The following is an 11,998-nucleotide window of genomic DNA, read 5'->3' as shown; positions in this document are numbered from 1 at the left end:
ACAGCGGGTCCAGGGTGCTGGGCTTCTGTTCCATTCACCGCAATTCCATCAAGGAGCGCTCAGCACCGACCGAGTGGGCTCCGCCACCGGTGCCACGCGCGGGGGGGCCACGGCGGGGGGCTACGACGCACGCCCCATGGCGCCCGCCTCAGTGCTCAGCTCCGCGCACCATCCCGGGCCGGATCCTGCAAGACAAACCGCGCTGAGCACGGACCCCCGGTGAGGGGGGGGGGGGGGCAGGCCTGGGAGCTTGTGCCACGGTGCAAGGCTGGTGAGAGCACACCAGGAGTGCACGAATGCGTGGGAAAGTGTGCAAGGGTGTGCAGGGCTGGGGGAGAGCGTGTGGGGTGCGCAAGGCCACGGGGAGCGTGCGACGGCGCACGGGGCTGGGCAGGAGCACGAGGGACGTGCAAGAACCCGTGGAGTGAGCGACGGCCTGCAGGGTGTGTGCAACGGCGCGCGGAGCTGGGCGAGAGCATGCACGGCTGGGCAGGAGCGTGCACGGGTGTGCAAGGCTGTGCATGGGTGTGCAAGGCTGTGCAAGGCTGCGTGAGAGCGTGTAGGGAAGCACAAGCACACGCGGGGGGGGTGGGCAGTGGATGCTGCACCCAGCCGTGGGGGAGGGCTGGGGGCCCCCCCTCAAGCAGTGGGGGGAGCCTGGGGCGGGGGGTGCAGAGCACAGCCCCCCCCCCCCCCCCCCTTCCCAGGGGAGCCCCCCACGGATGCCGTGCCTGGGGTCAGGCTGAGCCTGATGCACTTGCCGCACGCAGGGGCCCCCCACCACACCCCCCGCATGCAGGGTCCCCCCACCCCTGCCCCGTGCTGGTGGGGGGGAGACTTACAGGGTGGGGGGCACCGGGGGGGCCGGGGGTGCTGGGTGATCCCTCCTCTGCGAGCTCTCCTGCAGCAAAGACACCATGTGGCGGGGCCAGGGCACAGGCAGCACTGGGGGCACCCCCAGCCCCCCACTGCTGCACCCCCCCACAACGGGGAAACCAAGGCACAACCCCAGCAAGACCCCCCCCCCCCCCCGCCCAAGGTTCCACGTCCCCACGGGTGCCCAGCACCCACCCTGCACACATCAACACCCCAGCGAGATGGGGGGGCCCTGCTTGCCAGCACCCCCAGTGAACCCCTGGTGACCTGCCCCAGCGGGGGGGTGCGGGGGGCCCCCAGCCCGTGCTGGGCGGGGGGGCGTGGGGCTGTGCCGGGCGCTGTGCCCAGGCCTCGGGCTCCTCCGCTCCGTGCGGGGACAGGCAGAAAGTAGGTCACGTTTGTCTTGGCCGCAGCAGAAATTCCTCCGGCGGATTTAAAACGCAGCGGCCGGGGCTCGGCTGCGCCCAGGGCCCCCCCCGGCACCCCCCATGCCACAGGGCACCCCCGCCTGGCCCCCTGGCCCCCCTCCAGCCGGGGATGCCCGGGCAGCGCTGGGATGGGGGTGAGGGATGTTGCAACCCATGGGTGCGTGGCAGCACCCTGCACAGCTGTGAGATGGGCGCACGTGTGATGCGGGGGGGGGGGGGGGGGGGGGGGGGTGGGGGGCGCGGGGGTCGTGTGATGGGTTCCCAACGGACAGACACCCCCAACCCCCACCCCCCCAGCAACATGCCCCAGCGGGGGCCACCGCCTGCCCATCTCTGCAGGGGAAACCAAGGCACTGCTGCACACCCCACGGTCTGCTCCCCACCCTGGGGGGGTTTGGGGGGGTCTGGGGGCGGGGGGAGGGGGGGGGCAGGGGCTCCCCAGCACAGCTCCAGGCCAGGCTTTGGGGCCGGCCACCAGCAGTACCTATAGAGCCAGGGCGGCGCGGCCGGGGGCTGCAGCAAATGTTTGTTCCATATGGGAACGGCGCGCGGAGACTTCCAAGTATAGGCACTGGCAGCGCGCCAGGGCCGCACGGCCCCGCCGGGCACCAGCCCCCCCGCCGCCCCCCACCCCCCCTTCCCCCGGGACCCCGCACGCCCGTTCAGGGCATGTGTGGGGCTGGGGGGGGGCATCGCCACCAGGGGTGAGCGGGCACGGGCCGGGGCACGGGGGCTGCCGAACGCTGGCACGGGGTGGGCTCGGCCACCGCTGCCTCAGTTTCCCCGCTGGCGAGCGGTGCGGCGTTAGAGGGGCTGAGGGCTAAAGCCTCAGGGCTGCCCACGCCAGCCGGCATCCCCGCCGCCACCCCCGGGATCACCGGCACCCAGCACCCGGCTGTGCCCGTGGTGCCGCTCCAGGAACTGTCGCTCGAGGAATCCCAGACAGACAAACATGGGAGGTGGCCTTCGTCCTCCTCCTCCTCCTGCGACACCTGCGATGAGCGCAGTCAGGTCTCAGCCTCCCCCCTCCCTGCTGCTCCCTGGCACCCCAACCCCCTGCGTCCCCACCTTGCAGGGCTGGGTGGGAGTGGGGTGGCAGCCGGTGGGGCCCCCACCCTGTGCTCTCCCCCCCCCAGCCCAGCCCCACGCCCCAGGGGAGCGTTTCTGCTGAGTCGGGTGGTTGCAGGAGATGGAAAACAACCTGGGGGCAAAGTCCAGGGCTGGGCTGGTGGCGGGAGCCACCTCACCCCACGGGGGCACCCAGCACCCCACTACCCAGAGCTGCCACCCCCTGGGGACCCCCCAGGATGGGGACCACAGCCTGGGAGACACCCTTCTGCAAAGGCACCGGCCACATCTATGCAGCCAGACACGGGTGCTGGGTACCAGGGATGCCCCACAGGGACACCCATTGGTGTCCCTGCCCCCCCGGGACAGATGGGCTCCGGGGGTCCCAGGTGCCCCCTCCCCCCGCCCAGCTGCCGCTGGGTCAGGCAGTGAGGGCCTAAGCGCTTTAGCCAGGGTGCCAATTAGCGTGATTAGCACAGGCGGGGGGCAGGGCGCCACAGGCAGACCTGCCAGCCCCCACACCTGCCAGCCCCCCACATGTGATTGCCCGGTGGCACGGTGGCAGCGGGGTGGCACCGGTGGCAGCGGGGGTGGCACCGCTGTGCCCCAGCCCCAGGAATCCCGGCTACGCAGGCTGGCAGGACCGTGCCGGGGGAGCGCAGCCAGGCGTGGCGGCACCTGCCGTGGCACGGCTGGCAGCACCCAGCACACGCCGGTGCCCATGTGTGTGGCTGTGCCTGGTGCCACACACGTGCCTGTGCCCGGTGCCATGCGCCCATCCCACACCTCTGCCGCTGCCAGGCTCCCTGTGCCCGGTGCCATGGGATGCCCGGTGCTGTGGGGATGCCCGGCGCCGTGGGATGCCCGGTGCCGTGGGGATGCCCGGTGCCGTGGGGCATGCGTGGCAAAGCGTGGTGGGGCCATCGTGCTGGGAGGCTGCAGGAATCCCAGGCATGTGCAGCAGCTGGGCAGCCCCAGCACTGGGGATGCCATGGGCCTGACATCAGGGCAGCCCCCCCTGTGCCACGGGGGACCTGCGTGGTGTCCCCTCCCCACGCACGTGGGGGCCAGTCTGTGCCATGGCACTGCCTGGCTCAGCCCAGGTCCGCGCCCACAGCTCAGCGAAGCCACCACCCCAAGCAAAAGCAGGTGGCCACCAGGATGGTGACCTGCCCCGGCGCTGACCAGGCACCCACGGGCCGCCGTGGCCTCGCACCTCCGACGTGACCAGTGTCGCCACTGTGGGGACCTGTGCCACGAGCCTGACCTCCACCTGGCCCCGTGGCCACCATGAACCCCAAGGGACTCCTGGTGCCGTTAAGCCCAACTGAGGCTTTGCTGGCTGCTCCTTCCCACGGCACCCAAGCGTGCGGGATGAGGTGACAGCCCCGGCTCCGCTCCCCCCACCCTGCTTGGCCGCTTTCAGCCGTGCCTCAGTTTCCCCAGCCCACTGGGCCACCAGCACAACCGAGGAAGAGCCACGGTGATGCTTCCCCCACCACCGTGCCCCCTGTGCCGGTGCAGCAGGATGAGGCCGGATCCCTGTGTCCCTTCTCCTCCTGGCCCTGAAGGACACCCAGCCCTGGGTGCCTGGCATGTGCTGAGCACCCACGGTCTCAGCTCGCTGGGGGGGCTGTGGGGCCCCAGCCCTGCGGGGTGCCCCTGTCACCAGGGAGGCTGTGCCGGGACGCCAGGGAGCTATTCTCAGCACCGGAGCTTGGCACAGCGATGGGGACGTTTCTAAATCGGGGGCTCCAGTTCACGTGCGTTGGGACGGGGACGGGGCTCCTGGGTTCCCTCCCTGGGGGGCCCCACTCGCAGGGGCAGGGGATGCAGCCGTCACCTCCCCACGAGGTGCCCGGGGTCAGCGCCCACAGCGGGACGTGGGAACCGGCACCGGGGTGCTCGTCCCACCCAGGGAGGGGACACGGGGGACAGTCCCTGCAGTGTCCCCACGACCATCAGCCCCTGTCTGGATGGGCCAGGACGAGGGTCCGCAGTGCTGGAGCCACCACCATGTGACCGCGCCCCGGGCGGGGGGGGGGGGGGGGGGGGGGCCTGCTGCGCCCCCCGGCTGCATCCAGCCTGAGCGGGGCCCCGGGCGTCCTGCCCGCGCCCGCCTTCGCCTTCACCGCACCCCCCCCTCCTCCTGCCCCCCCCCCCCCCCCCGGAGGGGACCCAGGCGTCCGGCCCCGCCCCCGCGCTCCACCGCGCACCGGCGGCTGCGCGGGGTCCGGCGGGGCCGGGGGGGGCCGCGGGCTGGGACCCCCGGGGGGCTCGACCCGGTCCCGCCGCAGCTCCAGGCTTTGCCGGCGGCCGCGGTCCTGCCCCGGGAAAGGCGGGGAGCGGAGCGGGGGGGCGCCGCTTCCTGGAGCCGCCGCCCCCCGGGGGGGGCCGGGGGTTCGGGTTCCCGGGGGTGCGGAGCCCTTAGCGCCCGCACCGGTCTCCCCCGCTCCGTTGCCACCCCCCCCGCTCCCGAGACCCCCACCCGCGGGGCTGCCACGCCGCGGCCCCGCGAAGGTCACGGCCGCGGCCGGGTGGGGGGTGGGGGGTGTCAGGCGGGGACCCTCCCCCGGGACCACCCCCCTCTGATCCCGAGGTTGTACCGGCGATGCGAGCACTGCGGGGGGGGGACGACACACACACACGCAGCCGCACGGCAGCGCCGGAGGGGGGGGGGGGGGATGCGCCGCGCCCCCACCCTGCGCCAAGACCCCCGGGCGGGGGAGCCCCCCCAAACCGGTTCCACCGGGGCCTGCCCGCGCCCAACGGCGGCCCCAGCCCCCTACGCCCCACCGGAGCCTCGGGGGTCCCGGGGGCCGGCGGAGGTCAGGCGGGGTGAGGTGCAGCCCCCGGCCCCCCCCGCTGCCGGTGCCGGCCCCGCGGCGCGGGGGTCACGGCGGCCGCGGCGGCTGAAGGTCGGGCCGGGGCCGCCGCGGGGCCGGGCCGCCGAGGAGGTCGAGCCGGAGGCCCGGGCAGGGCCGGCCGGCCCCGGGGTGACCTTGGCCGCGACGCCCGGCCGCCCTGCCTCAGTTTCCCCGGGTTCGCACGGGGGGACGCACCGCAGCCCGGGCCGGGCCCGGAGCCCGCGCCACGCCGTCGGCACCGGGACCGCCGCACCCCGGGCAGGATTCGGTCCCCCCCATCCCCCGGGGTTGGGCTGGAGAGGGGGGGACGCGACGGTCCGCCCTCCCCCCTCCCACCCGCGGGACCGCGGCCCGCCGTGGGGAGGGGACCCCCGCCACGCCCCGCGCCCCGCTCGGCGGGGGCAGCCCGGGGGTGCGGAGCTGGAGCCCCCCCCACCCCCCACCCCCTCCACGCGCCGGGGACGCCCCCCGCTGCCCCCGCCCCAACCGGGAGCGGCCGAACCGCCCCCCCCCCCAGCTCCCCCCGCGCTCTGCTCCCGGCGCAGAAAAAAATATAATAAAAAAAAATTAAAAAAATAAATTAAAAAAAATCGCAGGCATTCCTGCCGCCGCTGCCAGCAGCGGGAGCGGGCGGGGACGGCCACGGGGCACGGCCACGGACCACCTACCCCCCCCCCCGCGACGGGGCCACGGCCTGCCCACGGCACGGCCCCGCGACCTGCCCACGGCACGGCCCCGCCGCGGCCACCGTCCCCGCAGAGCCACGCCGCCGCCACGGCCCGGGCCCACGGCCCCGCCACGCCGCCACGCCACGGCCACGCAGCGCCGCGGGGCCGGGGGGCCACGGCTGCGGGCAGGGGGGGGAGGGCGCGCTGCGGGCCCCCCCGCTCGGGTCGTGGCGTGGCGGGCGGTGGGCAGCCCCGCGCTGCAGCAACGCTCGGAGGAGGCGGGGGGGGGCAGAGCCCCCCAAGGCCCCCCTTTCCCCCGCGTCCCCCCCCCCCCCGCCCCACACCAAACGCCCGGATTTTTCCAAGGAAGATATTTACCCGTGTTTTTCCTCCCGGTGCGCGCTCGGGCCGGGGGCTCCCCGCGGCTCCCGGCCGGCCGCCCCCCCCCGCCCCGACCCCCCCGCCCCCCCCCACCCCCTGCACGCCCCGAACTGCGGCCGGGCTCAGGCGGGGGGGGCCGCGGCCGGCGGCGAACACCGGGGCTGCGGCGGGGCCCGCTCGGGCCGTACCTGGGCGGCGGCGGCGGCGGCGGGCGCGGAGCGGGGCGCGGAGCGGAGCGGAGCGGGGCGCAGCGGCGGCGGCCAACGACGGCGCCTGGCTCCTCCCCCGGCCCCGCCGCGCCGCCCGCCGCCCGCTCCGCCGCGGCCGCAGCCCCCTCCGCCGGCCGCAGCCGCTCCCTGCACCCGCCGCGCCCGCCCCACGCGTGGGGACACCGGGGGGTGCGGGGGAGGGGGGCACACGCGGTGGCCGTGGCCCGGTGGAAGTGGTGCGTGGGGGGGCGCGGGGTGGTGCCCGCGGGGAGATGGGGTGGGGGGTGGGGGTGGTGCCGTCGTGGTGGCAGTGGGGGTCCCACGGGAGGGGGGTGCAGCGCCCAGGGGAGCTGGGGATGGTGCCCACGGGGGTTGGGGACAGCACCCAGGGGAGCTGGGGATGGGGGTGTGTGTGCTGTGATGGTGACAGTGGGGTGCCCACGGGAGGTGGGGGCAGCACCCAGGGGAGGTGGGGACTATGCCCACGGGGGTTGGGGACAGCACCCAGGGGAGCTGGGGACCCTACGGGGGTTGGGGACAGCACTGAGGGAAGCTGGGGACGGCACCCACAGGGAGCTGAGGACAGCACCCACAGGGGTGCTGTGATGGTGACAGTGGGGATGGGGGTGGCACACACAGGGTTGGGGGCTGCACCCAAAGGGGGCACACACAGGCCCGGACATGATGCCCGTGGCAGGGTGGAGATGGTGCCCACGGGGATGGGGGACAGTGCCTGTGGGGGTGCTGTGACAGTGACAACTGGGTGCCCACGGGGTCAGGGACAGCACCCAGGAGAGCTGGAATTGGTGCCCACAGAGGCCTGGGGACAGTGCCTGTCACAGGGTGGGCATGTGCCCATGGGGGTTGGGGACAGCACCCACAGGGATGCAGTGACAGGGCCAAGGGTGATGGTGCCCACGGGGGTCGGGGAGAGCACCCAGGGGAGCCGGGGACGGTGCCCACGGGGAGCTGGGGACAACACCAAGGGTGACGGTGCACACGGGGGATGGGGACAGCACCCAGGGGAGGAGGGGACAAGTGCCCACGGGGATGCTGTGACAGTGGGGTGCCCACAGGGGTTGGGGACAGCACCCAGGGGATCTGGGGATGGCACCCACGGGGATGCTGTGACACTGGGGTGCCCACGGGGGTCGGGGACAGCACTCAGGGGAGCAGGGGACGGTGCCCACGGGGCAGGGGGCAGCTCCGCACCCTGGGGTGCCCCTCCCGGCTGGGGGGCCCTGCCCCTTGCCCCGGGGGGTGTGAGGCTGGGGGGGGGTTGCTGTGGGGCTGTGGCCGGACCCTTCCGTGGGGCCGTGGGTGGTGGCGTGGGCTGGGGGCGCGACGGGGTCACTGGGGAGGGCGGCGGGGGTCCCACCCGAGAGCCCCTCAACCCGCCCGTCCCACGTCCCACCCCACCGCCTTCCCAGCAGCCCTCGCACCCAGTTTCCCCCCCCCCCCCTCGGACTACACATCCCATCATGCCTGGGCTTAAAGGGCCGCTGCCCTATGCCCCCTCCCCCCACGGCCAAAGCCCCGCAGCTCGGCCCTGGGACCCCCGGGGGGTTGCCCCCCCCCGGCCCCGGGCCCCTCCCTGGGCTGCACAGGCAGTGCGGTGGCACCCAGGGGGCCAGGGGACAACGGGGAGGGGGGTCCCCAAGGATGAAGGTTCCCAGGGGAAGGTGGCACCCAGCGGATGGGGGTAACTGGGGTGCCGCAGCACCCAGGGGAGGAGGGTCCCCAGGGGAAGAGGGTCCCCAGGGGACAGCAGCTCACAGGGCACGGTAGTGCTCAGAGGATGGGGACAGCAGGGGGACAGTGCTACCCAGGGGATGGGGGTGCCTGGAGGATGGGGGTCCCCACAGGATAGCGGTACCTGGAGGATGAGGGTACTCAGGGGGTAAGGGTACTGGGAGGATGGAGGTCCCCAGTGTATAGGGGTATCTGGAGGATGGGGGTCCCCAGGGGGTAAGGGTACTGGGAGGATGGGGGTTCAAGGGGATGGGGGTCCCCACGACACAGCTGTGCCCAGAGCAAACTCCATCCTCCTCCCCAGGGCTGGGGACAGGGTGACAGCCAGGGCTGCTGGTGGGTGCCTCATGCCTGTGGCCCTGTGACCCCCCTGGTACCCCCGGCCCCTGTGCTGCCCCTGGTCCCCACAGCCCCATGGTCCCCATGGCCCCCCTGGACCCCACATCCCCCTGCTCCCCGTGCTCCCCCTGCTCCCCACAGCCCTATCGTCCCCATGGCCCCCTGGTCCCCATGGCCCCCCTGGTCCCCACAGCCCCCTGGATCCCCATGGCCCCCCCAGGACCCCTCATCTCCACGGCTGGAGGCAGCTGGGGTGCCAGCGTGGCAGGGGCTGGGGGCGGGGTGGCGGCACCCCCAGCGCAGCCCTCGCCTGTACCGTACACTTTATCCTCGGCAAACACGGCGCGTCTCTGGCCGCCCCCCGTAACACCGTCTGCCAGCGATAAGGCCATGGCCGAGCCGCCTGACCCCGGCCCACCGCCCTCAGCCACCTCAGCACAACGCCCTGTCCCCACGTCCCCCCACCCGCAGCCCCTCCATCCCAACGGGGAAACTGAGGCAGGGCTGGCGTTCCCCTGCCGTGTGCACAGGCACCTCTCCCACCCACCACCCCCCTCATCCCCCGCTGCCACCCCCCCAGTGCCACCCCCAGGTCTCTCTGTCCTCTCCCCTTGGCAGGGGGGGGACCCCACGCCCTGCGGGGTACCCCAGGCTGGGGGGATGAGGGATGTGGGGGGGAACGTGTTGCTTTTGGGGTACATTAAAATTCATCCCGCTGCTCTGCGGCACGGAGCCGCTATATATAGCCGGAGCCTGGCGGCATGGTGGAGCTGGCCCCCCCCGAGCCCCCCCAGCAAGGGGGTGATGCTGGGTGCACCCCATGTGCCTGCATCCCCATCACTGGAGACCCCCGTGGTGCAGCACCCACCACTACTCGGGGGGGTCTGGGTGGCCCCGTGGGGGTGTCCCCCTTTGCAGGCTGTGTGTGTGTGCCCCCCCCTCACTGCCACCCGGGGGGTCTGGGTGTCCCCGTGGGAGTGTCCCCCATTATAAGCTGTGTGTGTGCGACCCTCCCCCCCCCCTCGCCTCCCGGCTGGGAGCCTCCTGGGAAGCAAATCCCTCATACCCCAACATCGGTGTGGGCGGGTGGGAACCAGCCATGTGACCCCCCCCCATTTCCCAGCATCAGGGGTTCTGGCTGTTGCAGTTACCCCGTGGGAAGGGGGAGCCCCCTGCGCTGGCCCCCGCTTGCCCCCCGCCTGCCCCCGGCGCTGGGAATGGTGACGGCCCCTTCCGGCCCCCCCGCCCCCCCCGGGGCTGGAGGCAGCTGGGCTGGGGCGCCCAGCCAAGGCCGGGGCGCTGCGACGAGGCCTCGACGCCTTCTCCCCCCGCCCCCGCCAGCCACCCCTGTGCCGGCCTGGGGTGCTGCAACCCCCCTAGCGCATCCCACAGCCCCCCTCCCTCACCAGGACCCTTCTTGGGGGGTGCTTGGCCATAACAAGGGGATGTCATCCAGGGGGGGCTCTGCTGCTCCCACCCAGGGACAGGGAATGGCCCCCGTGGCCTCCAGTCCCAGCGGCCCCCCAGCCTCAGCAGCTGTGGGGAGCGGCAGGGACCCCCCCCGGCACAGGAAATCCCTCCTTATGAATAGGGGCCGCCCCCCCCCTCGCTGCTGGACCCCCTCACTGCCGGGGCCCCTCGCCGGCTGGGCAGCCGCTCGCCCGCCTAATCCCAGCCCCGGCGCGGGGGGATTTGCAGCCCCCATGAATGATTAACCGGGGAATTAAGGGGCCTCGGAGCCCCCCCCCCCCTCCCCAGCAGAGCTGGGAGGGCTGAGGGGCAGCGGGCCTATGGGGCCCCCACCCACCCCACTCCTGAGCTGTGTGGGGCTCCCCACGGGTGGGGGGTGCTGGGGGGCTTTGCCCCCCCCCCCCTCCCCGCTCCCCATCCTCCCGTTGCCGTGGTGATGCTGGAGGCAGCCATTGGGGATATTTTTAGCTGCTGGTACCATGCTGGGGGGGGCAGCCCATCCCCAGGGCTGCCTGCATGTGTGCATGCACATGCGTGTGTTGCAGCACACCTGTGCATGCCTGCGTGTGTGCAGCACACCTGTGCATGCCTGCGTGCTGCAGCTGTGCACAGCTACCTGTGTGCACACACCTGTGTGCGTGTATCCAGCCGTGCACAGCTACCTGTGTGCACACCCACTCATTGGCACTGTGTTTGCACACACACACATGTGCAGGAGCAGAGACGTGCCTGTATACATGCCTGCACTCATGTGTGTGCAGGCACACACGCACATCTGTGCATCTAAGCACACATGCAGGCGCATGCATGCTGACACCCACCTGCATGCATGCCTGGTGCTGAGTGCACACCCATTTGCACACCTCTGTGCTCACATGCATGTGCCTGTCTGCACACCTGCACTCACATGTGTGCATGCTGATATGTACACCTATGCATCTGTGCACACGCATACACCCCAGCACATGTGTGCACACACCCATCTGCATGCATACCCATTCCCATGTGCACACACATTTGCACACTCTCATGCTCAGACACACATGTGCCTGTAGGCACACGTGTGCTATGTGTGTATGTACATACACACACACGGATCCGTGCACATGCTCAGGCACATGCACGCACACCCTCCATCTGCATACACACACACTCACCTCCATGCTCAGCCCCCTGTGTTAGCACTCCCACGCCTTTGCATGCACCACGTTTGCACACTTGTGCATATGCACCACGATAGGTTTGCCCCTCCCACTTTGGACGCACTGTGCTTGCATACCCATGTGTTTTCCACCCCCGTGCTTTTGCATGCTCCATGTTTGCACACCCACACCTTTCCATGCACTGTGTTTGCACACCCATGCATTTGCACAGCCGTACCTTCGCACACCCTCTCCTTTGTACGCACCGTATTTGTACCCCCATGCCTTTGCACACCCACTCCTTTGCACACACCATGTTTGCATACCCATGCCTTTGCACCCTCAGGCCTTTGCATGCACCATGTTTGCACACCCACGCATTTGCACTCCTTTGCGCACACCATGTTTGCACACCTGTGCATTTGCACACTCATGCCTGTGCACACACCTTGTTTGCGCACCCATGCATTTGCACAGCCACGCATTTGCATACTCACATCTTTGCACACTGTGCTTCCACACCCACACCTCTGCACACCCACTCCTTTACACACATCTTGTATGCACACCCGTGTATTTGCACACCCGTGCATTTGCAAACACCGTGCTTGCACACCCACTCCTTTGCACACCCCATGTTTGCACACCCATGCATTTTCACACCCATGCATTTACACACCCCGTGCTTGGGCACCCACGCCTTTGCACACCCACTTCTTTGTACACACCGTGCTTGCACACCCGTGCGTTTGCACACTCACGCCTTCGCACGCACCGTGCTTGCACACCCGCGCCGTT

At 71.5% G+C, this 11,998-nt stretch overlaps 1 protein-coding gene across 1 annotated transcript; it reads right to left on the bottom strand.

Moving 5' to 3' along the window:
- Positions 1 to 6: 6 nt before the first annotated feature.
- LOC308055475 (uncharacterized protein) lies at positions 7 to 8,980 on the bottom strand (the record flags this gene model as incomplete). The annotated part of the gene is made up of 3 exons (XM_080369443.1): positions 7 to 185; positions 843 to 6,296; positions 8,905 to 8,980. The coding sequence occupies 2 exons, from the start codon at positions 8,978 to 8,980 to the stop codon at positions 5,158 to 5,160; spliced, it is 1,215 nt and encodes a 404-aa protein (XP_080225569.1). The 3' UTR covers positions 7 to 185; positions 843 to 5,157.
- Between the last annotated feature and the right edge of the window lie 3,018 nt (positions 8,981 to 11,998).

This window comes from Falco punctatus (assembly GCF_963210335.1).
Source record: "Falco punctatus genome assembly, chromosome: 19".
In the NCBI taxonomy this organism is placed as follows: Eukaryota; Metazoa; Chordata; class Aves; order Falconiformes; family Falconidae; genus Falco; species Falco punctatus.
Note: the sequence above shows the minus strand (reverse complement) of the source record. Positions and strands in the feature narration are given on the sequence as shown.